Source organism: Aphelocoma coerulescens, chromosome 6 (assembly GCF_041296385.1).
Source record: "Aphelocoma coerulescens isolate FSJ_1873_10779 chromosome 6, UR_Acoe_1.0, whole genome shotgun sequence".
In the NCBI taxonomy this organism is placed as follows: domain Eukaryota; kingdom Metazoa; phylum Chordata; class Aves; order Passeriformes; family Corvidae; genus Aphelocoma; species Aphelocoma coerulescens.
In genome coordinates this window covers 9,752,065-9,779,272 of record NC_091020.1, presented here as the reverse complement: position 1 = coordinate 9,779,272, position 27,208 = coordinate 9,752,065, and the positions used below count along the sequence as shown (strand labels likewise).

At 39.2% G+C, this 27,208-nt stretch overlaps 2 protein-coding genes across 7 annotated transcripts in view; one reads left to right on the top strand and one right to left on the bottom strand.

Moving 5' to 3' along the window:
• Positions 1–23,673, top strand: part of MMRN2 (multimerin 2) — a 42,215-nt gene extending 18,542 nt beyond the window's left edge. Inside the window, exons 3-8 of one of the 4 annotated variants that reach the window (XM_069019163.1) lie at positions 9,431–9,553; positions 9,829–9,935; positions 11,887–11,952; positions 13,050–13,223; positions 14,297–16,198; positions 17,198–23,673. In XM_069019163.1, the coding sequence (XP_068875264.1) occupies positions 9,431–9,553; positions 9,829–9,935; positions 11,887–11,952; positions 13,050–13,223; positions 14,297–16,198; positions 17,198–17,586 (2,761 nt within the window). In that variant the 3' untranslated portion in view covers positions 17,587–23,673. The remainder of the gene's footprint in view (positions 1–9,430; positions 9,554–9,828; positions 9,936–11,886; positions 11,953–13,049; positions 13,224–14,296; positions 16,199–17,197) is intronic. The other 3 variants (XM_069019164.1, XM_069019165.1, XM_069019166.1) reach the window with 3 other exon arrangements.
• Positions 22,448–27,208, bottom strand: part of BMPR1A (bone morphogenetic protein receptor type 1A) — a 75,491-nt gene continuing 70,730 nt past the window's right edge. For all 3 annotated transcript variants that reach the window (XM_069019168.1, XM_069019167.1, XM_069019169.1), the window contains one exon: positions 22,448–27,081. In XM_069019168.1, the coding sequence (XP_068875269.1) occupies positions 26,956–27,081 (126 nt within the window). In that variant the 3' untranslated portion in view covers positions 22,448–26,955. The remainder of the gene's footprint in view (positions 27,082–27,208) is intronic.

Below are 27,208 nucleotides of genomic sequence, written 5' to 3'. Positions count from 1 at the left end.
GATGAAACCACAGATGGGACCAGCTCTTTGCTTAGTCTGAGACAGCAGAATGAGGTTAGGGGTGTGCACATGCCTGGCAGAGGTGAAGCCTCCCAGTTCTGCCATAAACCAAAACATTACCTCTGGCAAAGCAGAGCTAGAGGAAGTTAATTTACTGACTTTTTCTTACCGTAAACCAATGCCAATTATTTCTGCTGAGCATGGCAAACTTTGCCCATTAGCAGAATGTACCTGCCTGCAGACTTGGGCCTTGGAAGTGGAGAGGGAAAGAGAATGGCAGGACATTAGCAAAATAAAAATAGTGAGGAGTAAATATAACGAAGTAAGGAATAATGAATAAGCATGAAAATTACTACAGATTTCACACCCCCACCCCCTTCAAAAGGTTTTCATGCCAGCAAATGTTCTTCATGCTAATCTGTGGCAGAAGAGTAGCCATTCTGAGAGCAAAAGGTATGTACTTCACTAGAAATATTTCCAAACCCTATGATTTGTGCAAGTTTTACAGGGCATGTAAGTAGGTCTCTAAATGTTTAAAATAGATGAAAACCAAGCAGGACAGTGAATGAATCTTTTATAGCCCTGATGGATGGATACAGCAGAGCCTTGTTCAGGAGAGCTGAAACAGCAGCACACTGAGTGCTGTTCACAGCTCAGTGCTTTAGGATGCCCTGGTATTTTTCCCTTTAAATGCTCTTGAGGAAAGGAAAAAAGAGAGATGGAAAGAGACTATAAAACCTTGCTCATGTCATGCTTCCTTTTCAGGCAAACTGCAGTACGCAATCTTGTTTCTAATTTCATCTACATGTAAAATTAAGGCCTCCCTTCTGCATGTAACATGTTAAGTGTATGAAAGCCTGCTGTCCTTCATACTACATCTTCCCACAAATCTGTACCCCCCACTAATAGCCCCAAGTCACTTCCCAAAGCCTGCAGGGGTTCACTTCCAGTTCCGTGATGGGTAGTGTTCAATAATGACGTGCTCTGTTAATTAACCAACTCCTGGTTAATGCAGTTCAGACACTGTCAAAGGAAGGAAACAAGGCCCAAGGGGTACTCTGGGCTTTCCAGTTACACTGCAAGGTGGTAATCATTTGACTGCTGGTTGAAATGCTGAAAGCATTCTGGAAACTCCCAGTACTATGAAAATTCAATGCTGTAAAAAGGTCAGCATTATAGGTCAGCAAGATGCTGTAATATACTGTCCTAATCAGGATTTCTTCCTTTGTTCTGTAGTTCTGTTCAGCACCAGCTTGTCTAATTCAGTTCAACACCAGCTATGACTCACCCTAATTTCCTCCCAAGGAGAGAAATACTTCCTTCTTTTATGGAGATGGTTGCATAATGAGTCAAATCATAACATTCTTCCCAATTATAAAGCTATGTGGATGACTACAGACAATCCAAATCTAGCCTGGCAGCAGCTTTTAGGTATTTATTCTTTTGTAGAGCTGTCATACTTACAGCACACACAAGGCCAGGCAGCTGCTAGGTCTTAGGAAAGAAATTTGAGACTTTGAGAGGAATTATATCTAAAAGTAAGGGGAAAGAGGGTGAATAAGAAGGAACAACACAATTCTCCTTGTAACCACACTCCAAATTCTAAAATGGTTGAAGCAACACACCTTCAGAGCATGAAGTCCCTGAGTGCCTGTCAGCTGCTGTGGCTGCAGTACTCTGCTATGCACAGACAAGATGTTGCCATGAATCTGGTATTTCCTCCCTACAAGTGTGACATATTCCCTGGAAAAAACACCATTGAGAAATAGGGTTTATATCTCTCAAGAAGAAAACAAGAAGAAAAGCATCAGGAGTTAAATAGGAATTGAGAGATAAAGGGAGAGAAAGACATACCATAAAAAAGTGTGACAGATATGCCAAAAAAGCCCAGGATGGTGGAGAATAGTTTTCCACCAAAATGGTGTCTTACATCTACTTTGCTTTTGAAATAAGAAAATACTTTTTTTTCAGAACTAGGAAGCAAGCAAACAAAATCTATGGTAACTTGGTCTTTGTGACAAAGTTTTGACTCTCAATATTTTAAAAAAATAAAAGCAAGATGTGTTTTGTTCAACCGCTTCTTATTTTCCCTATGTATTAGGAATAGTGGTAGCTACAAAATAGTCTTAATTTTTAAAAAAATGTAGAGTATTATTTTTCATATTGCAGTTATTTGAATAATTGAGACCACCATGACTAAGTATTCCAAGGTATTAGTCAGAATCCTCTGGTTTCTGTTTCAACATGTGAGATTAAATGACTCATTAGATCTCAGTCAAATGCTTAGATATGTTATTTTGCTAATTCCTCTAAGAATAACAAGACTATTAAGGTAAGAGTTTTAAAATATAAAAATCAGTAAGAAGTCACTAGCCTTTAGAGGAAGAACTAGGTAATGAATTAGTATCTCAGCTGTTGCTTGCATTTGAAAAAACAGGAGAAGCTCTGCATGTTCAAGTGGACAAGTGTCTGTATGTGTATAAAATTAAAACTATCAAAAGAGGGCAATTTTCCAAAGCAAATCAACTTTTTATACTGCTTTACTCCCCAGCAGCTGTGTCTCAAATGAGCTGACTGGTTTGACTTCAGCTATTTTATTCTACTGCTGAGGTAAATGGATCCCCATGTACCCAAAACTTCCAGCAGAATTAAAAAGGGAAATTAAGAGACCTGTACATCAGGAAGTCAGGCTCACAACTCAGATTTCATGCACTTCGTGTTGTATTTCATTAAAGAAACCAAGACAAATGAAGCATGTAAAAGGCACATGCAGCTCTCACAGCAAAGCCCAAAGCTGCCTGTACCTTCAGTTAGCCTGACCTGTCTGTCAAGTAACACTGTAAACCAGATCACTCAAGCATTCCAGGTTAAAAATAATCTTAGGAAAAGGCAGAGGTTATTTTTAACCTTCCCCCTCAGTAACCACTGATGGAGCCAGTCCCCAGGTGGATGGCTCACCCTGTAAGGGAGAAATGGACAGTGGTGGTGGAATAGGAAGGAGCAGAGCAACTACAGCTGGCTCCATCTATCCAAAGTCTCACAGAACTTCTGTGTTTCCAAAAGTGTAATCATTGCCAAGTGGCCCCTGTTTTGGATTTGCCCTGCGGCTGGGTAGGTGGTTCATTTTTCCTTCCTTATCTTTAATCCACAAACACACAGTGTCATCTCCTGGGATTTTTTTTACAATTACAACATACCTGCAAAAAATGGAAAAACAAGCAAGAAATCTTCAGCTTAAGTAAATCCTTAATTGCATTAACATATTTTGAGGTTTGGACATACAATTCTGTGAAGTCACCCTTGATTAGAGGAAGGTTTCTTGATGTCAGCCAGGTGTGTTGTTATCTCACTGAAACACTCACCTCTTCTTCTAATTCCATATTAAGAAGCCACAAAGAATCAGGCCTGTTCTCATGACTACCCAGTGTGTCAAAATATGTAACTATCCTCCCAAGTGTACGCAAGCAGAGAAAACTCAAATCAGTCTTACTCTAAGGAAAGTCATAACAATGTTCAATCTTAATAGCTTATTATTTTTTGTCTGCTTTTACAGGAAGAATCCATTAATTTAATTAAGACCAGTCTCACACTGACTCACCTATTTCTTTAAAACAAGGCAGGGGCTTTTGTAGGAAGCTTATGGGATACTGAAATTTCCCACCAAAGGGGCACAGAACATATGCTTAAAATAAAACAGTTTGGATGAAGTGTAGCTAAAAGTGATCTTCAGCCCCCAACATCCTGCAAAGCAGTGGAACAACCACTGAGTGCTCAACAATAGCTTTTGCAGTGCCAAGTGCATCAACAGAAGCAATGGTTTCCTATCAAAGTTAGACACTTAGCTCCTTTCAGGACTTCAGGAAATTCTCCAATATTTGGCTGTCATTGAGCTGCTCAGCTGCAGGGGGAATAGCTCCCCATTAGCCTGCTTGATGCAAATGACACAGCTCCATTCCATACAGTGCAGGAGTTATTGAACCTTCTGTGCCCAAGGGATTGATTTGTTTCACAGCTCATTACTGCAAGTTGCAGCAATTAATTTCTTCAGCAGATAGCAAGGAAGCTCCTGCTTCAGCATAGCCACAGAATTACCATCAGCAGTATCACCACCTGGACCCAACACCTTCCTGTTTGTGTGGGTCAGTACCCCCTGAAGGAGTGATCAGTGGCCAGCCCTGAACAAATCTACCCTCATGCCCCAAACACGGTCAGGGCAAGCCTTGGTGCACACTGCCTGCACCCTGTGCATGTGCCAGTGGGAAGCTTGGCTTCCCAAAGACTTTTGTCTCCCTGGCATCAGCACAGGTGTGCTAGAGGGTGGCCACTGGTTGCAATTCCTTCTTCCAGCTGAGGCCTGACAAAGGAGTGACCAGGCTGTACTAGATGTGAACTTAAGTCTGCAGGAACCAAAGGATAAAATCCAAGTGTAAGGTGCCCTCTAAATGGGCTGTAGAGCTTCTCTTGCAGGGGGGAAAACAGAAATGAGGTAATGGCTGCGGGTGCTCTTGAGGAGGAAAAACCTCTTGCATTTACTTCTCTAAAATACTTTGTACAACAGTTGGATTTGCCTCAAAACCAGCTCCCAGCCAAGCCTGCTGTTTCTTGAACTCTTGGTCCCAGTGAGGCTCCAAGTTCAGGACTGCATTTGCTCTGAAAGTCTTCACTGCACTAAGATTTTAGGATGTTCTGCAGGACAGGACTATCCCAACTGATAACAGACTAACTGGCACTACTGTTGGAATACACATTGCATTTGACCTGCATTACTTAGGGTTCTGGAAGATTTCCAGCATTGTATGGAAATCCACGTTTGAAACTAGCACTGCCACTCTCTTCAGCCCAGTTTTTTAAGGTGAACTGCAAATCAATCAGTTTGCTCTCACTCCTGTGAAAACAAAGGTGTTTCATGGGATGAGACACAGGAAGATCCCAGACCCTGCCTGAGAGGGAGTTCTACTCATCCTGAGGGAAAGATAGAGAAATATGAGAGTTTCTGCTGTTTGATTCTAATATAGGGCTGCTGGCTGCCTGGGAAGAGCTGGAGAATTCACTGACAGACCACCAGGCATCACTTACTGTCTGCTAATTAAAAAACCAGTGGCACACTGTGCTGCTTTGGAGAGCCAGTACCTTCCCCAACAGCTGAACACTTCCTGCATTCCATAAGAAATAAAAAGATATGTCTGTCTCAATACAGGCATGCACAGTCTTAGTTTAGATTAATTTAAATGTGGTACTTTACCTCTGTTTTATTGAGGCTGCTTTTTCTTGCCAGTGAGAAATTTGCACTGAGAGAAAAACCAACCACAGCTAAAGCCTCATTCTTATATTCTTCTTCAACTCGTATAAAACAGAAGTCATTCTGTACAAGTCAGTGGAAAATCACTTCAGTTTAAACTGAAGTAAGAGTTGTCTTCTACCTTCTTATAGCAAATTTAAGCAGGAATTACTGCTTATCTGGTGCCTTTTTTGCTGTATAGGAAAATGTTACGGTCTTGAAAAGTTTTGTGCACGGTCAGTAGTAGACACAGGAATGGCTAGGCAGGAGTTTTCAAAGTAATTACAGACACTGGCTTCCTTTAGAATAGAAACCTGAGGAAACCGATGTGTGAAGGACAACCCAGTTGTACTAGTACAGCCAAAGGAATAACAAAACTTATGAAAAAAACAACATCCTGAATTCCTGAAGCTTTTGTTCAGGCAAAAATTCCACTGACCTAGGAAACATCTAAAATTATGCACCACAGTGCCAATCAAGAGAACATGTAGCAAAGAGAACTAGAGTGTGTCAGTCCCTCCCTGAGCTGGGGAGCTTTAGTCACACTCACTCACATGCTGTAATTGTCTGTATGAAGAAAAGACACTACCCCATATTCACCTGAGCAGAGTCAATTACTGTAGAGCAGCCATCTAACCTTTTCTCCTGGTTCTTTATTTTGTTTCCTATGATATAAGGTGGTCCAGTCAAATCCTAGAATCAGAGAAAGAACTGCCTGCATTTTGCTGTTTCAGTAAAAGCAGAACTAGACCCAATGTAAGAAAAAAATAATTTCAATATCAGTGTTTGAAACTGAAAGTTTCAAATGAAAAGAGCTTGAGCTAACCTACATTTTCTGAATCTTATTTAAATACAGAATGCTTTGTCATCAGATATATTTAACCTCAGACATAAGAATACACTTGCCTCAAAATAAGGCAAAAGTGGATAGATGCATGTGAAGACTCTATTTAATAAGTTTAATTCATAACTAGAATGAAGCCTAGGAAAAAAAAGAAAAACCAAAACCACAGTCTAGCAAACAAAATTATTAAAATACTTTTTTCCTGGTTTGAATAAAAGGGGATTCATTTCCTTGGAACGTAAACCAGGAAAAGCCACTGAACAAATGGAACATCTGCAGCCCTGAATTCACTAGGGTTCCCTCAAGCGGTGCTCTAACTTGCAGCATTGTGATAAATGTTACTGTTCACCACATTACAGAGAAGGCTTTTCTGCTCTCCTCACATGAGCAGCTTCTCTGTCCTCTCTCTCTCCTTGGCAGCAGAAGCTTGCACCAAAAGGAAACTGTATTAAAGAGAATAAAAGCAGAGGGTGTTAGGTTGGTTACATATTCAGTGAATGAAGTGACATAGTTACAAAGACGAGAAAAAAATGCAGCAGCAGAACACAAAGCTGCTGTGTTCCAAAAACCAGCCCAAGAAAGAAAGTGCTATTTGTGAAGGAGCAGCTCTTTGAAACTTCATAGCCTGATTCAGAGCCTTTGGTGCCAGAGAAGTCCTGCTTGCCTCACCGAACTTTAGATCAAGCCCTTCTCAGTCTCTTACATTGCTGCACTTAACATTAAAGAATGACGTATTTTCCCTCAAGGTTAATCCCATTAAGAAGTATTTTTAGTTACAGATAGCAAAGTTTCCCTAAAGGAAGCATTTGACAAGTTGCACAAAAAAATACTGCAACAGAAGTTTCATCTTTGGGCACATGTATCTATTTTGCAGCTCATTACAGGCCTTATCTACTTATTTGAGGAAAGAATAAACTTTGATAAGTTTTATGGAACTCAAAACCTCTGAAAGTTTTTGTGATTAAAACCAAAACATGGTATTACATAGCCCTTCAGCTCCACAAATAAACTTTTAAGATCAAATGAGAGAACTAGTGAATATACAGTAAAGAAAACTGAACATACAGAGCTGTGACCAGCATTTATGGAAGTTTTTATTGAGAGTCCATCATATTCCCCCCTTGTTTTTCCCTCAAACTATTCAGTCTACAGAACGCTAGTAACTGTCCAAAGCAGGCATCAAGTTGGGATCAACCAACGATCCAAATTTCTGATACAACATAACCCCTTTCTACAAGTGGGAAGCCCACCATGTACCTCCAACACATTAACATGTTTTGAAAAGGAATCCTCGTGTTTTCTGTTCCATGTCTGTGCACATCCACCCATGCAGGACAGCAAAAGCACTCACTGTCCCACGGTGCCTCATTCTTGCTTACACAGGTTGATGCATGTGCACATTTGGCTTTGATTTGTGTGGCAGACATGACTCCAAGGACTTCTTAGGAACGACTTGCATATAGTGGGGAAAAAAAATCAGCCCAGATGATGATTCACTGGGTGTGGATTGTTTTCATTAGGAAAGAACAAAACCCTGAAGCCAAAGAATCCTGTTTTAAAAGGAGATTTCCACACTGAATGCAGACTCCTGCCTGGATCTGGCAGGCATCCTACTGGCAGGGGCAGGGATCCTGCACCTAGCAACGATACCAGTGAGCTCCAGCAACAGCACTTTATTTCCCCAGGAAAAAAAGAGAGGATTTGAGGGGGGAAAAGCCTCTCCCAGCTATGCTTTGCCAAGCACATGAGAGAGGACAGCCCAAAACCAAGCACAAACCAGGTCTCTGTTTTAGAGTTATTTAACTGACACCAATTACCAAAAAGTGACAGAGCCTTATAAAGCCTGGCAGATGTAGGCACACCTCAGAGGCAGATGTCACCAGAGCATGTGTGCTGGTCTGCTGGTTTTACTGAGTGGTTTTACTGACACAAGCAGAGTGTTGACCCTGGAAGAGTAATACTTCAATAATTATTCAAGGATTTTTCTTCTAGTTCAGTTCCATAAGAACCAAGACTCCCATTGATCAGAGGCCCAAAATTTCCCCCAGCCACTCGCAAAGGCCTCAAAGCTACAACTCTTAACAAGTTGTTTTGGCTGGAAATCACAACAAAGGCAGCAGCCTCCTTTCCTGTCCTGCTTTCCCAGTACTGCAGGCTTTGCCAGATTCCTGCCCTTGCTTCTAACAGATGAAGCGTGTTGCATGCATGAGTGCTTGCTGAAATCTCAATCACATTTTCCTTAAGAAACAGGGGAGCAAAACAGGCTATGGCCCAGCAAGCCTGGTGAACTGTTCCCAGCTAGCCCAGGCTGTCTGCCCTTCCATCCTGATGTTTCCAGCTTCCTTGCAGGTTCCTCCCCCTCTCCTAGCTGCTGCAGTGCCAGCTTCTGCTTTTGTGCAGGACTCGGTTCCCCATTGTTTCACCAACTCCCTGAGAGGGGTAAGCTTTTTCCATATATGCTGATAGTCAGAGATTTGGTTCCTGTATTCCCATTTAAAAATATACTGCCTGAAGTTCAGCTGTTTCCATTGTAGTTATTACTCGTCACTTCCTGCCCCTTCTGGTCTTGGATTTAAACATCAAACTTCAGCCAACACTACACTGCCAAGTCTTGACTTTAAAGGAAGAGGCTCACCTACACTCTGGGATTAATAGCTGCCTATGTAATTCTGACTTGGAAAATTAATCAGACTATTAAAATTCACTTGTCTGTGCTAGAAGCATAAAACTAAGACTCAAGAAAAAAACATTTCCCCTCCCCCCCCAATATTATTTTCCTGCAGGTGATGGGAGAAATTATTTTTAAGCTAGCCTATTTAATAAAATCCAATAACTTACTATATTATCTTGAAGAAGTAATACTTAGGAAGATATTATTAATGGAGCTTATGTTGGATTAAGTTTTCAGAAGCAGTCTGCCTCAACCTGATGAGTCAGTCATTAGGCATCTGAAATGGCAGCATGCCTAAAAAGGCAATTTGACATTTAAAGTGACATTAACCCGCAGGTTATCAGGGGTTGGAAATTTCTACTGCTAAATGAAAGGACTGGAAATGGAACTAATGCATCAAAGTTCAGACAATCAGCCCTTTCGTAACAAACTCAGATAAACATCTCAAATGAAAACAAATGAATTGGGAGTGGAGGGAGAAGGTAGGAAGCATTTTCCACTTTCCTCATCATACAGCTGGGAAAAATAAAAATATAAAAATAAAGGCCCTTCTGCATTTCACTTTTTCTTGGCACTGTTACAACCACAGACTTAGAGACCTACTTCAAACTCTTTTCCCACGTCCTTCTTCCACTAGGAACTGGTGTTCCTTCACGCAGTCCCGGCTGGTCACATACATAGAAGCCTGCATGAAGGAGAAGTACATTGTCAACTCCCAACAGCCCTGTCTGAATGGAGCCCCAGATTGCCAGAAGATCATGTAAGTGTCCTAAATAAAACCAGTTAAGAAAAGAGAATTTTCCCTCAAGTATCTAAAGCATGTTGTCAACAGTATTGAAGCCTCATCATTATTTCTAGGGGAGTTTTAAACAAATTTGTATCTTCCTTGGTATCAGTGACATTTTGGAATATTTGTTTAATAATAAAACTCTCTCTACACCTCATCAGAATACTACAGAAGTTCAGGATCAGTCCAAACTTGATTGCAAAGGACTCTATTACAATAAATCTAATGCCCAGACCCTTCCTCCCCAGGTACAGGTCAGCTCTGAAGCCAGTCTACCAAGTGAAACAGAAGGTTTTGAAGTCTTTGCAGTGGAAATGCTGCCCTGGATTTATTGGCAAGGACTGTGAACAGCGTGGTAAGCAAAGCTGCAGAACAAGCATAGGAATGAATGACTAAATGCAAAGCACAATGGAAAGAAATGAGTTTGCCTAAATTTTTTCCCTTTTTTCAGAATTTTTTTTTCAGTCTGCTATACCCCAAATCACTGATACTTCGAGGCAAGGAGTAGTACTAATTAGTAGTTAAATAGCATTAGCTACTTATTCTTCTGTTAATAGCACCTTTGTAATCTTTACTCCTGGAGAAAGGTATTCATTTGCTGGGGAGCCTGTCAGATGTCCATCTAGGAATGCCTAATTCTAGGTAAAAACTGCTGACATCAGAAAGCAACACTAGTATGTGAAATGCCCCTATGGTCAGTTCACAGGATGAAACCATCCGGCTCAGGAGATCACAAGGTGTCCAAGTTTAGAGGAGAGGGCAGCATTCGCTCTGCAGTCTGCATTGCTCCTCCTCTCTGCTTACCCTGGCTGCAAAGGGACTGGCTCCTAGAGCAGGGAGCAGCTCCACAGCACAGGCAGGAACAGTGCCCACACTCTTACTTCCATGAAAGCTCCAGGAACAGCCTTTAGAGTTAACTACTGTAATCCATTGCACTGTTGAATAAAGCACTGTGGGCAGCAGGATGAGGGAGAGGATTCTGCCCCTCTCCTCTGCCCTCCTGAGATGTCACCTGGAGTCCTGCATCCAGCTCTGGGGTCCCCAGCTTAAGGACATGGACCCGTTGGAGTGAGTCCAGGAGCACCTCTGCTACAGGGACAGGCTAAGAGAGCTGGGGCTGCTCAGCCTGGGAAAGAAAAGGCTCCAAGGAGACCTTAGAGCACCTTCCTGTACCTAATGGGGCTACAAGAGAGATGGAGAGGGACTTTTCACAAGGACATGTAGTGCTAAGACCAGGGGAAATGGCTTCAAGCTGAAATAGGGCAAGTTTAGATTAAGTATTAGGAAAAAATACTTTACTGTGAGGGTGGTGAGGCACTGGAACAGGTCTCCCAGAGAAGCTGTGGATGCTCCATCTTTGGAAGTGTTCAAGGCCAAGTTGGATGAGTCTCTGAGCAGCCTGGTCTAACAGGAGGTTCCCTGCCATGGCGAGAGGGTGGGAACTAGATGGTTTTTAAGGTCCCTTCCAACCCAAACCATTCTATGATTCTATGATCTGTGCAGCTGCTGAAAAAAAAGAGAGGGGAGACAGTGTGGTTTAAAAACTGAACGGTGGTTTAAAAACAGCATTGGCAGGATTTAGCAAATAATACTCAAAAAGCAGAATTTAAACGGATTTAAGAATTTAAATGCTAAGAAGGGAATTTAAATGGATAAAAGGTAATTCCCATTTGCAATTAAGGCAACCATAACAAAAAAGGCAAAGGTGAAAATTTTTGCACGATCTATGTCTAACTCACCTACAGACTCAGATAAATATTTCTGTAGGTTTAGCTTTTCTTCACAGATAGCTTTCAATTGTAGGTTGATCTCTAGGTGGTGAACTTCACGCGTAACATTGGAAAGATATTATCAAATGCAGTGCAACTAGTTTAGTCTCTTTTTTGTTACACTCACTGACCAAAACCAGCTCCTCCAGCATTACCTCCTCATTTGTGTAACATCATTCACTGTTAGTGCCACCAGAATGTTCAGGTAACTGTGGAACAAGGGAGAGTAATTTGCAAATCTTTAGATGGGACCCCCAGAAAAGAAAAAAACCCATCTGTTTGCAATAGACTAATTTCTTATGAGCAATAACTTGGCATGAGTTAAAAATCCCCACACTACTGCATAGCATTGCCATGTATGCAATGTTGTATGCCAGTGCAAGGAAAGTAAATTCTCTAGGGAAGGTGTTCTTTCCCAAGGAAGCCTGTCTCCGCACCAGTTACACAACACATGAAATTCCTCTGCATGGCCTTGCTAAACTGTAGTACTTTCTGCATCTAAAACGTTTTCACAGCTGTACCACATCTCAATTGCAGATCCTAATTTTATTCTGGTGCCAGAAACTGAAACTGAAGGACAAGAAGAAGAGTTCTCAAACCACAGTATGTGCTTGAAGTTATTTTGCTTGTCATCCTTTTACCTCTCAGTCACTGATCAGAAAAAAAAAGCAAAAAAAAGCAAAAAAAAAAAGCAAAAAAAAGTGTTGAAGCTGCCAATTTTAACCTGATAAGCTATGGACAATGTCTTTAGTGAAAGCATTATCTGGGAAAGCTTTGCAATGGAACGTTTATTGACATATATGAGGGCTTTTGCTATAACGCTCTGTGAATGCTCACAACAAAGCATCCCTAAGTTTCAAAGCTGTATGGTCATCAGTGAAAGCCAGCTGGTGCAGAGCCCTACACCTTTCAGTGGCATGGATGTTAATCCCTTGCTCTGCAAAGTGGGTTCACAGGACAGCACACCATGCTCACAAATGTACCAGAAAAACAATCCACTGAAAATGCTATTTTAGAACAGCTTCCCCGTAGCTCTGAGATTACCATTAGGTACCATAGGTACCAGAGATTTGTATTTCAGGCACTCCACCCTACCAGTCTAAGTACCAAGGACCTTCCCTTACTACCTGGGAAATGGCGTGGCTTGCAGTGCTATTAATTATCTTTCAGCAATTAGCTTCAGGGTAGTATTGCACACTTTGAAATCTACAGCTCAAATTCACAAGTATTTATTTAGAAAGACATCAGTTAAAGGGCCCCTCCATGAGTCAGCTCTGAAACTTACACACTGTGCTCCTGAATCCTTAGTGGAATGCCTCAATTGCTCTTTCATCCTCTCCTTTTATGCTAGGCTGTTAAACCTTGCCATCCTTTCAGTCCATGGCTTGAAGAGTTAGTATTCCAAAACATTTCTATGGCATAGCAAGATTTCTAATTAAGACCATTTTATTGCCATCACAACTGTTGTAGCTGAAGTTCTCTGCAAATATTTGAATATATTAGGTTTTCATCACTGTTGGAAAAAATCCTTGCAAATGAACTGCAATTTAAGGTGCCATAAATTAACAGACCTCCTAATTGTCACTGCAAAATTTTCAGAGTAAAAAACAGACAGGTGTTCTCGGAGGTCTTGCATGAATACCTGTCACCTGGTCGCTGCACTCTGTTGCATGACTTTGTTTTTCTAATCTTGTGACTAGTGTCAACATCAGTGGATTCAAGAGAATTGTTCGAAGTCATTCAAAATCATGAGGCTTTACTGGATGATCTTCAAAGTGATATTCATCAAGCAGCCAGCACCTTAGGTGACTTACAGAGACTATTTGAAAACAACGGTACAAGCATGGTGTTAGAAGTGAACCAGAGCAATTCAGGTGAGAGGTCTGATGCAGAATTATCAGCCCATGATAAGCCCTGTGAAACCACACATAACAGAAAGAAAACATGAAAGCAAAAATACCCTGATATTCCTTGGTCTGCTGGTTGCTTCTAAAAAAAGAAAAAAATGGGTGCAATCCTAATGGAAATGAACAAACCAAAGAGTAACTTGAAACGGGCAATGAGAGGAAAGACAGAATTCAGAACATTCCTTAATTACAGAATAAAGAGGTTGCTTAGAATTTGTTAACCTCACTATTCTGCTTCTGTGGCTTCTTCTCTTCCCTGGGGATGCAGAGTTTAGATCTGTTCTTTTCCCATACTCATGCTATATACTCTAATGTGTGGAATAGTAGCCTGGTGTTACATGAAAGAATGAAACATTTGACCCATCTCTAGAACATTATTTCTACCATATACAGGAGTGGGAAAAAAAGAGCTGCTGAATTTGACCTACCATAGTGAGCCACTGGCTTGCAGAAACATTTTCTAAGGACACAGACTATGGTACTCAGTGAACTTTAAGGCACTCAAGTCTGAACTTTAAAGTTAGAAACTGAACCTTACAATTCCTGTATAGTACAGATACTTCATAGATTTTCTAATTTATTTACTCCTGACTTGGAATATTAAGCTGTTAAGATGCTGTATAACTTTGTGGAGTTGAAAGCATGAGAAAAAGGACATTATGATGCAGTCAAAAAAGGAAGAGCCCACCAACTAAGAACTGTTGGGAAAATGGACAGTTATGGCCACTGGCAAAACTGCCTGTCCAAACCCCCCCTGTCCAGGGGTTTCAAAAGGCATCATTTTTAAGACATAAAGGGGGAAGTCAATACATATCCAAATTATTGTCTGCAGACTCATAGACACCATGTGCTTTATAGTAACCTTGATTTAATGCTAGGCTATTTTTGCAATTGTCAAAATTTATCATGAGGTCAGATTCTGGGGATTAAGATGGCAACTACTACAGAAAAATTCATACTTGAGTTATCCTACCTAGATTGTGTTCCAAAAGCAGAATTTAAATTTAATTAGGTTTTTTTTTTTTCAACTGTATTAACAGATCATCAGTGGAGGCTTCTGCAGCAAGTTTTGTTTCCTCATGTGGAGAATTTTCTAAGGAGACATTTTAACCCAATGTGGGCAAGCTTCAACAGAAGCTTACAGAACCTGTCCAACATAGTAAGAAACCTGTCCCATGATGTGGAAGCCAACAAGAAAAGCATAGAAAGATTCCAAGAGAGCACTGTGCCCAAAAAGGAATTTCAGGAGCTGGGAACTAAATTTGAATCAAAAATCCAAGAAAACACAGTGAAAGTTGATCAGGTGAAAAGAGATATAGAGGACCAAGTGCACATGCAGCAGGCCAATATTCACTATAATCTCAGCATGATCAAGGCAGATACTGACACAAAACTCAAGAAGCTTCATAAGATACAGCAGACCCATTTCTTAGCTTTGAACAACAGCATAGCAAACATGAAACAAGAGCAAAACCTTCTTGAAAATAAATTGGAGGCTTTGAAAAAAAATTTAACAGAACTTTCTTCACATTATGGTCCCAAAGATGAAAACAGCCAATTAACCAGCAGACAAATAAGTGAAATTCTGTCAGGCCATGCAAAGCAGCTTAAAGAACTTTACATGGAATCAGACGTGGCCTTTCAGAATATTGAAGTTTTAGAGAGGTGGTTTAAGGAGTTAAAGAAAAACATCTCCAAGTACAGGCCAGAAGATCTTACAATAACTTTAGCTGAGAAATCAGTTATTATGGAAGAGAACAATGCAGCAATGGAAAGGCAGATATCAGAGCTCAATTACACTCTTTCAAACCTTCAGGAAAACTATTCAGATCTACTGCGGTACATGGAGGAATGCAATTGTCAGAGAATACCTTCTGATACTGATGTACTGGAGGAAGATCCACGGAATAGCACTTATTCCCTTGAAGATACCCAGTCAAAGGATATGAAGCATGTAGAGTCAGTTTTTAGAGATCTCTTCAAGAGTGAAATTGAAGAGCTCTCCTCAGCTATTCCATCCATTCATCTGTCTCTTAACCTCCGTCAAGAAGAGAACAGACAGCTTCAGTCCCAGGTTACAGCTTTTTCAGAAGACATTGGCTTGTTGAAGAAGAAAGATGAAGAAATTCATCGACACATCAAGTATCTCAACAGTTCTTTTAGCTCTCTTTTGAAAGATGCAATGCGGCACGAAGAAGCACTGGAGGCTTTACTGAGACACGAATTCTTGGATGTCTTTTTTGAAGATGATTTTAGTAGCCTAATACCATCAGTATTTCAGCTGCAAGAATCTCTCAGACACTTCTCAGATAAACTGCAAGAACAAAATGTGACGCTAGAATCTCTTATGAGGAGATTTCATCCCTTGGAGAGAGGTCACCAGAATAATCACGATGCTCACGTGCCTCCTAAGCACCCCAAGCAGGAAACACAAACCTCCTCTACTCTACAAGAAGTCAGCAGTGAACGCAGCATCATAGAAGACATGGAACCTAACTATGAGGCTGTCAAGGATGACTCCTTGGATAGCTCAGCTTATAATGATATCATGACTCTGAAGAATGATATCAAACACCTGAGCCTGGCAATCAAGAGGCATGAATCCAGAGGTGACACAACTCTCTGCTGCAATCATACAATAGCAAATGCAATTGAGCCACTCAACGTTTCCGTAGAAACTCTCTCTGCAGATTTAGCAACCATCAAGCGGAATCTGGAGGAACATCTGTTGACTTTTAAAAAGCTGTTTGGAAGTAATGAAGAATTAGTTGCCTCAAATATAAGTCTGGATGTTATAAAGATTCAGTCAATGCTGAACAGAAAAGGGAGAAGGCAACAGAAGGGTCAAGACAAGCAAAGAGACAAGAAAAGGCCTGAGAAGCACAGAGAAAATACACAAAAAACTGGGAGAAATACGGTGCAGACAGAACTTGTGGAAAAAGGTGTGTTCTTTTCTTTTACCTGCTCATGTGCAGGTCTAGCATCTTTCTGGGCCCTGCTGCAAGTTCCACACACAGAGCATATTAGTTATGAGAATTGTCAGGTATCTTGTGGAATGCTGGAGAGAGAAATTCTGATGTTACTTACATCCTCCCCTTCCACCAAAAACAGCAGTTTGAGCGAGAACCAAGTCGATATTCTATTGTATTTTGCTCAAGGCCAATAAAAATACACCTGTTATAGCTGCTAGGAAATTTGCCTTGAACTAAGCCAGCTTCAGGTGTTTAGAAGACAAATTTTGTTTGTAGATGCTCACGTTAATGCAGTAGCAGTTTCCTCTTTGGAAGCTGATGTAGAATGCTTCTTTTTCCCTGTTACTTTGTTGCTTGAATCTGGAAGGAGTGTACTCAAAGCACCAAATCCTTCCCAAGGCAGACAGACACATTAAATGAACTGCTATGATTTGCACAAGTGGAACTGGCAGGACTGACCAGAGAGCACACACTCTTTTACAACTACATCTCAGAGACAAGTTTTCAGCTTATACTTCACTGGGACTGGCCAGTTCCCTTTCCCTGTAAACCTGTGACCATAAGCACCTGGTAATTACAACCACCACAGCTTTAGCACTGGCTTTTATGATTGTAGCCCTTGGTATGGACAAACATAGAAAAAAAATCAGCCCCTTTAGGCATCTGTGCTGCAAAACTGTAGTTGAGCCTGAATAAGCAGAGAATATATTCTTAACTAATTTATTTTTAGGACAGTAAAAAAGTGTTATTTGTTTTTCCCCGGGTGGTCCCAGCATTATACTTTTCCAAGAGTTTCAGGGAAACATTGGACGTACTCCAATGCACATACCCATTTCCAGTGTCTAGCTTTGCAAAGCAGCACACAAAAATCAGGCCTGACAGGGATTCAACTTCTCTCCCATCCTGATGATCCTGGGGAGAGAAGAGTGCTCACTCACTGCTAAAATCCTGTTCCTTTTTCTTTTTCAGACTCATTGGTGGCATTCCATGTGGGATTCTCAGAAAGAAAGGATAAAGAAAAAACCGTGAGGTTTAATGAAACGTACCTCAATTATGGAAACAGCTATTTCTCTGAGCAGGGCCACTTTAAGGCACCACACAAAGGTGTCTACCTGTTCATCATCTCTGTGGAGTTCAGCTCAGGACCAGCACTGGGACAACTCTCCTTCAGCCGTGGGTACAAAAGAACACTCTCGAGCAGTCAGAGGAAAACCCCACACGGAAACACCATGACTACTTTTGCTATGGCAGAAATGGAGAAGGGGGAGACAGTGTGCTTTGAATTGCTGCAGGGCTCTGTAGTGAAAAGAAGCCCACCTGGGACAACTATGGGTGGATTTCTAATATCTAAAACTTGATTAGTGACATTTATGTTTTATTAATCTCTTTCCATAGATGCAATGGATGCATTCACTATTGCTTCATCTGTGATGTATTCAATGCTACCGCATGTGTTTAAACATAGCACTACCCTAGGTTTGTCTTCATGCTTCTTTTCTGGAAGTGTTTGGCTTTTGATTAGTTGCTTCTGAGCAGCAATGGGATTTTCTTTCAAGTGAAAACCTAATTGTTTGGACTTCAAATGTATCAGCACACACATTCCCAAATCCTTCCAATGTGAGAACTGCACAAAGATGTTTTGTGGGACTTTCTTCACTTAGAACACAAATTTCTCCTTTCCCTTGGCAAAAGAATATTCTTCCATAGCAAATACCCCCACCAGTGGCAAGGAACAGATTTTAGGTAGGACTGCATAGAGCAACTCTTATAAATTATGTGAATGGTACCTTAAAACCAAGAAGCCAGGGCAATTTTACCTTTTAGTTCTCTGTGGACCAAAGACTATCTTGGAAACTTCTGCAACTCACTCCAATGTTTCAGACTGTGCACAACAGGAACACTAGAAGAGATCCATCAAATCCAGTAAAATTCACTCTATTGCCAGTATTTGCAAGCAAGGATCTTGTAAATGGCCCAGTTTTTGTTTCTGGGACTGTGATGTAGTTCAGCTACACTGTAAAAATTTAAAGCATTGTTAAGATGAATTACATTTACATTTATACACTAGGAAAATGTCAACAATATTTAAAAAGTATTGGTGAAAATGCAGTTTATTTCTAAAGTTAATCCTGAAGATTATAATGAATTCAGCCCAGAATTCAGCATTTAGTAAATATTTTAAAACCAAAAGGCAAGCTCGTTGGTCTGTTGTCACTGCTGAATACAAATTTGTAATTAGAGTAAACCAAAGAGTAGAATTTTTGAAATATGGAAGGTTTTTTAGATTTCCAAAACTTCAAGGTGACCATGCCTGGTCATGCCTTAAACTTCTGTCAAATAAAACTTCCCAAAGACTTTCACTTTAAAGAAGTTCAAATATTGTGTTATTTTTGTGTATCCTAACACCTTACAAAGTAATATTGAAACAATTAAATTTGCCAAAATAAAATGCACTTTGAAATTCCCAATATTTTTGAAGATGTAAATTCTTATTATGCAAATTGTGCCCTTTTAAGGTAGCATTTTTTATCAGATATCTATTCTGCTGTTAAGGAATCTTCTCCTCACCCACCTGCATTCTAAGCAACGTTAACTATAACTGATTGTTAAAAACCCCCTACACATCGGTACCAACACGCATTGCACTCAAGGCAACAGTCTGACAAGCAGACAATACATATCTTTTGAAATAAAGCTACAAAGCAGTTTCAGCTACTGCCTTACAGAGAACATTGTTTTCTCTATCCTGAAAAAGCCAGGAATACTAACAACTAAAAATGCTCCTTATCTCCTCTGGCCAATGCTGCTTTCCAAAGATGACCAGGCCAGGTGTCCCTGTTCTGCTAGGATGGAGCCATGGCTCACATTGCTCTGCTGCAGGCACACAGTGCCTGCAAGCTCAGTATCATCTTCTGTCCCACAGATTGTTCAAATATCTGAGGGAAAGAAGACAAGAATAAAATTGAAGAGGTGAAATGAAGAAAAGCATCAAATTGTTAAGATAAAGTTCTTTCAGAATAAAGCTACCATCCTGGGGTGACTCAGATTGGTTTTTACCAGTGTTCCTCCAATTCCTGACTTTTGTGATGGCAGCACTCTGCAGAGCCAGGCCCAGTGTGCTGCCTAGGTCTGGATGGCTCAAGGAATACCCCATCTTAAGTGCACACCAATTCTGCAGTCACCAGCCAAGTTCCACAAATAAAGACAGCTGGGGAATATGTATATGTTACATATGGGGGATATGATACGCATATATATTTAAAAACACTTTGTTTTTAAAGCTTTGACAAAAAGCTTCAACTGGAATGAAAACCATACAGCTACTTGGAAATGGACACAGGAGGTAGTAGAGAGCACTGCAGCTCATCCAGTCAGGACTGCTGCACATTTGGTGTCCTTTCTTGTGCTTACCAGAGTTTACTTTTGTTGAAGAATATGCCAGACGAGTTCAGAGAACAATGACTCCAGAGCGAACAAAATGTTAATTTAAAGATGTTTTTGTATTTTAAAGATGTCTTCAAATATGTGCTTAAGTTAGCCATCTGCATACACAAAGACACACTTGACTGGAAGACTGATTTTTTTGACTATGAAGCAAAAAATTAATGAAAGACAATGGGTTAAAACACTCTGCTGGCTGCATAGGCCAGGAAGACTGACTTCCTTCTCAAGCAACAAGAGAAAGATGATTAATCTACTGGGCTGTGGTTGTGTTTGTTCAAAGCAATAAAGCAGACTTTTCATAAGCCTCCATCTAAACCACTCCTGCATTTTTTTGGTGGGATGGTTGTTTGGGCTTTTTTATAAGATTAACACAGCCACATCACCATGACCTGCATTTTTAGGTAAACTAGAGAAATCAATTTAATGAAGACAATTTGAAATAGAGCTATTGGTTGGCTCAGTGGATTTAGGAGAATTTCCAAACATGAAAAACAACCTGAAGATGACCATAGGCATTGGGAAGAGTTGTCTGCAAGAGCTTCAGTTTCCCTCACAGCAGACTAACTAGACGAACAAATCTGATGGCCAAGCACCAACAGGCATAGAAATGTGTGTGCTCACTCCAGGATATAGATATATGTATTGTCAATCTGAGATTCATATTTAAAAACAAAAGCTTCCAACAGCTTTTAGTACTTCCTAGAAACCTGCCAGAAAACATCGATTGCCACTGCTTCAAGTTTCTGTATTTCCAGACCAACCACTAAGCTTTATAATAAGGTAGAAAGCTGTGCATCTTAGTGCCTTCATGGAATTATTTTGTTACTGAAACTTCTGCTGCTTTTATGTCAGAATCTTACAGTACCTTTTAAAATTAAAGTCTCCTAATGTTTTTTTCTTTTCCATTAATAAGACAATCTCCTTACTGTACTCCAAATTCAAGTACTGATTATATCATATATAAACAATTTTACTTTCTGTAGATCCAGCAATGCCTGAATTCTGCAGATAATATCCACATCAAGCCAGAGTCTGAAGCCCATGGAGGTCTCCTCATGAAGCAGACTCAGGAGGTGGTCGGCCCACAGTAGTGGTTCTTTCACTGCTCAGATTTACAGCTGATACTGATTTACTGCATTAACATCACTGAAAAAGACCAAAGCAGTGTTTTGGGGAAAGAGGAAGATAAAACTGAAGAAGGGATTAAGGAAATTAATGGAATTATACTTGACCCTTTCTGAATTTAGTGATACTTCTGCTAACTATTCAAAAGCTTGTGATTCAATTCGCTAACTACTCAGCTTGCTTTTTGGTATGCTCACAAAACATCCCTGTGGTGTGTTTGCACATTTCACTGGATACTGCTGTTTCACTTCTTAGATACTGATGCAAACTCATCAGTAGCTTATTTTATATAGGGGTGAAACACACCCATATATAAAGGAGAACATTTTGATATTTATTATTAGCAAGCAGTAGAACTGGTTTTCACTTCTCAGAACGCCCCAATTTTTTCCCAAATACTTTCTTTAGGATACAGCACCACCCCGTGGCCATTTTGCGAAAGAACAACGGGAGAAGAAGCTGCCCATTAAAACACGGACAGGTGCAAACACTTACCCACAACTTACATTATGTCCTCCTGCAACGCTAACATGAAATCCCAGCTTTAAATCCAACCACGACCACTGCAACCAGTGAACACATTCCACAAACAACACAATAGCCACAACCACAGGACAAAGGTTTACTTTGCCAAGATACTAATTTAAGGAGACCAAATCTTTGTGCAGTCTAACTTCCTGGTATTATGTATTAAGGAAAGAAAGGTTTGAAACTACATCGTCTAATCTTTCCATTGCACTTTCCAGAACTCTACTGCAAGAATTTAACACTTGATTGTATAGGGAAAACAAATAAAAGTTTATAATTATAATATACTGGTAACAGTTTTTATGATATCAAATACTTACAGATATCAAACCTTTATAGCTACTGTAAAAATATGTATTTAAATCTAAGATTATTCCTAATTAAAGGCAAGAAGAGAACAGAAACTGATCTTACTTCTTCCTCCTTGCAAACTAAAGGTGAACTCTACGGAGAGTAGAAGCTAATACACTTCTGCAATGAGAAAACAAATTCTGACACTTTGTGTACTCACAGCTGGGATAACCCCTTGACTGGTCTTCATTTGCTTGAATCATAAAAACCAGAGTAAATTGAGCAGGATATACAGAAGCACCTGCATATTTTTGCATCAAGCAGTATGTATGCATATTAAGCTCAAATCTTGTAATTTGGATACTATTACACAAAAAGAATATTGTACACAGAGGGAACAAAAAGCAATTACAAAATTCCCCATCCCTTTATTTTTTTTCTTTTTACTTGGTAAGCTTGAGGCAAATTTATATGGATAAAACCAACATGTAGTGAACTTGCATATGTTCAAATAAAAGTATTTGATTTTGACTTACTTCTGGCTTTGCTGTAACACAGGGATAAAAATCAGGAGAAAGACACACTGTTTTTTACTGTTGCACCCAAATTCAGTGCAAGGAATAAAGAGTCTGAACTTGAGAGCACCAAGTAATTCTCAACACCATTGAACAATAAAAGCAAGAATTAACAAATTATTGAGAGACTGTGGGGAGAAAAAACCATAAACTAGATATGAAAAAGTAGGGAATTATTTAGTTACAGTATCATGATTTCCAACTCATTACATTTTTAAGGCAAAATCTTATAGTAACAAAACACATTACTAATGTGTACTAAAATAAGGTTATTTACTTAAAAATGATACATTGGACATAATCTGTGTACAGAACAAGCAATTCATGGTAAACTCAATAAGGCACCTTCTAAAGCAGATGCTGTACAAAATACATTAGTGTGTTACATTTTTAAAGTAGTATTCTACACTTCTGGCATATAACACACACAAGAGTGTGACCATTTGTCTTGTTCCACTCTTCTTCCATATTTTATTTACATCTTCTCTAGGTTAACTACAATGTTATTTATTCTTCTTGTATACAATATAGTACATTTCATTTTGGGCATGTCATGTCAGAGCACAAATGTCACTACATGATGTGGGCTTCTATAATTGCATTAAACAGTAAAATATTACAAAGCAACAATTACATTAGATTTGTCAAAAAACCAGAAGTAATGTGCCCTCTACTTCTGCTGTACAACCAAGGCTGAGCACCATGGCTCCATAAAGCACTGTACTGTGCAACACTGCCAGCTGCTTTTAGACATCACCCCTACTTGGAATAAAGATTGTGGGCACGGGATACAGACTTGACTCAGAGGCACTGTCAGGAGAGTGAGGAAAGGCTAAATCATTCTAGTATTTCAAAGAAGACGAGCATGTAACTTCCCTTTAAAAATACCTGCAATAGCAAAAGAATGTTTTTTAACTTTATATCTCTGCTCTTCAAACACTTTAGACCATTAAAATACAGTCTGTTAAGACAGAGTAGATGAAATGTATCCAAATGATTTGTTTTATAAACACATTCAAATGGTCATTTAGATCAAGATCTAAAATTTGATTCTAGACTACTATGGAGGTAACTTAAAATATTAATTTTACATTTCATTCAGGACTTCAAAAAAGACTACTTAAGAAAATAATTGGGAAAAAGTGATGGATATTGGGAAAACTGTTTCTTGAGGAAAAATTACATTAATTAAAACTCAGAATAAACTCAGAATGTAAGCCTAATTTTCTCTGCAGGAATATCACATTTCTGGTGGAACTTACAAGTTACCAGGAACACAAAAACTTTCCTTCTAGTTGCTGTAACAATAAGAATGAAGTAACTCCAATTATTTCCATCTAACTAAAATCACATGGAACAGGTTAAATAAACACAAAAAATCCCTCCATATGACTGTTTAAGAACTTCCAAGGCACAGTCTTGATACTCCCCAAGGTATTTTCCACACAGTTATTTTTGTATTTAAAAAAAAAAAAATGAAAACACATTTGCCAGTTTCAGAGGGTATCTTTTTGGATGACAAATGCTAAAATTTTTTAAATGCTTAAAAATTTGACCAACAAAATGAGATTAATCACAGTCAAATAAAAGAATCCTATTACCCTCTCTGACCTTCAAGGCTTCTGAACTCAACAGGATTGAATAAAACTAAAACTTACCTTTGGAGTCTGCATTAACTATGCTTAATTATGTAAAAATTAATGGGCTGGCTTTGAGCACATTTATCTTTCCCAAATGATTGTTAAAGTACCAGTACAGACACCGTTTAGCGTTAACATTTTGTTGAGCATCGGAATCAAGGAAGCTCCTGTTCAGTGCAATAAAAATTACACATGCATGATACGTTTGAGTATGAACGGAGTAACTGAAGTGCTGAAAAATTAGGTTTAAGGCAAAAAAAAGATTTTTTTTTTCCCCTCTCGAAAAATCATCTTTGTGGCAGTCGGCTCCCTCTACATTAAGTAAATGTGTAAATCAGTTTAGGTCCTAAGGTCTCTAACCATCCTATTGCCTTGCACATACCTAAACAATGGAAAAGAAAATACATGAAAATTTACAAATTATTGAAATTCATACTTCCAGCAGAGGCTTCCTGAAGACTTGGGAAAAATGAACTAAAAAAATCTTCACAAAACATGTTTACAGCTAATAACAATGTGGCAACTTCCAAAAGAAATGACAGTATATTCTACATAGGATGGAGTTAATTTAAACAGACCTCCATGCTTTGAAAGTTTAAGCTAGCAGGGTACCTAGATAAACATTTTTTCCTTCTTACTGATAAAAATTCTAGAGAAGGAAAAAGAAAGCTTATCCCTTACTTTTTTTGGCTTATACCAAAAAGTTTCCAACTACCTGTGCAAAAATTATGCGCGAAGACATGATTGACAATTTCAAAATCATCATATATTTCTTGGCAATGGACGGAGAAACTATTTTTTTTAAAAGCCCTTTATCATGAGGAATGTGGCACAATTATCATATATCTCTTGCTGTTTTCAAATAAGTTAAAGTTGACATACCTATGAACTTCTCAGCCAGATACATATTAATACTTAAAGGCATTACTAAACAAAAGTAATGACTTTATTTTTAAAAAAAAAAAAGTCCCTCGAAATAGCTAGTTTTCTATAAAATATGTAGAACTGTTAAATAAAGTCTGTACATCACAATAGAAAATAAAAATACTGCAATCTTTTGCCTGACCATTTACATTATGGGAACTACAGGATTAAAACAAAAAAAGTAACATGCTGAAAGGTTGTAATTGTTCACAAATCACATTACTTCTGTGTTACATTGTTTCTATCAGTTGTATTTTCAAGGGAAATTTAAACACATCAAAACAATCTCCATGTAAATATTTCAAGACAACAAATAATCTGGCATAAATCAATCTGAAGTCTTAACATTTTTCATCAATTTTGGTATTATTCTTAACTTCTTTCTTCAAATCTCAATTATGGCATGTGTGTGTGTGCATGTACCTAGGAGTAGGTATTTCTTGTTTTGTTTCTTTTTTTAGCTAAAGCACAAAACACACTGTATAAATAACTTCCCTTTTTAAAGTTATCTAGAACAAGATTTACAGTACAAAGTTATAGGCACTTAAATTATCAAATAGATTCAATGGTTCCAATACTGTGTGTTCAATCTTCAGATGATTCATGCTTTGAAGCTTCAGCTTGAGTCATGGTACTATTTTCTAACTTCCAAGTAGAAGTGCCAAAGGAGTTATAAATCAATAATTCTGCCTTGAGTAACCTCATGGAGGGTTCTGGCTTCTAACCAACTTGTGTGGGTCAGTGGTGAAAACGGGGGAACTTCAGTTTCTTGTGCAGGTTACATAGTTGGCACAGTAAAACCAAGTTTTGCAATTCTGCTAGCTTCCTGCATATCTTCATGAATTAATTTCAATGCCATTCCTCCCAAACTTAACTAGAACTTAAAACACCCACTGATTTACCTTGTCTCAAATCTTCACTTCCACTAAGTGGCCCACAGATGTGGCCTCCTGTGTCTACATCAGAGCAACCCAGCTCCAAATCTTCTGCATGCTGTGCATCTGATCTTCAACAGTTCACGCAGTCAGTTCTCCTGGTCTTGACCTTTATTGCATTCTCTAATCTTCAGAGCACTCAGAGCTTCCTGCCTTCCCTCTTCTGTAAACCAGACCTGTTCTCAAGCCTTTCAAAACTCACCTTCTGCCTAGTTTTGTCAAATGATGAAAGAACACATTGCTACAGCTGACAAATCCCCTCCTTTGTGGAAAGAAGTACAGAGCATGACAGACACCTATCAAGTGAGTCCCAAAACAGCAGGAAGGCAAAACACGTTGTCATTGGTCTTTCTGCTAAGATGTAAAGCATTTTATGGCAAAAATGCTGGCTGTGAAATGTGGCACTGTGAAAAAATATGACAAATTTCAGAGATCCAGTTATGGAGCTCTTTCTAGACTGCAAGTGAGATGACCAAGGCAGCCTACAACTCTAGAAGAGATTGTTTCAAGCTCCTTACAGATTTAGGTAGGCATTCCTCAATTGATTAATGGTTCACATTTTTGCAGTTCTCCTCATGACCAAAACAAAACCAGAAAAAAAATTAAAACTGAGATTTCTGAAGATAACTTAATGGCAAAAGATTCTGTAGCAAATCTCTGATTGTGGAGCCACAAAATGCATGGAGTCCTGACCATAAAACTTTGTTCATTTAAATGGTTTCTTATATATTCCAAATGACAGCAAAATAATCCTGGCACACACATAAAGGCATAAAGAACTGTTAAACGGAGTAGTATCACAAACAGATTCATAACCTACAGGCTGTTTCACCAAAACTTGGTACGGACTGACTAGGTTTTATCAGGTAGAAGGCAAAAAAAAAAAGCTTATATTCTCCATCTCTGTTGAATCCATATAGCTTGTTAGGCTTTCACAGAAAGCACTGTAATCTGAACATTCAATTCAGTACCCAGAGTTTTACTGGAGACTCACTAAGTATGATAGAAGTCTCAATGCAGCTCAAACCAAAACAAAATGTGTATTTTCTCAAGGCTGTCCATATATGTAGCACGTAGTGTGTAGAGGCTCTCAGTATCACGGTCTATGAAGTACTGAAAGATTTAATTAGCAGCCTGTAGAAGTGTGCTGAGAAAATATACTGAATCTCAGTTACTTCCTCTTTTGTATTTCTATCTTCCTCACCCACATTTGAGTGAAAAGATCTAGGGAGTCCAGCTTTGCTCTCCAAAGTCAATTTCCTATGTCAAATCTTTACGTCTTGTGATTCCACCATCTTGGCAAGTGTCTTCTTGATCCTCAAGGCAGTGAGCCTTGAGGCAGGATTATGAGCCCAGCACTCAGACATCAACTTCAATATTGCTCTTAAACACTGCAAAAGGAAAAGCAAAGGAACACTATTGTAACAACTGCTACATCCAAAGTGTATAGTTTTGGTTCACTGTCAAGTGCAAATTATAGAACTTTCAAGTCCAAAAATGTGCAACTTCCAAATTTTC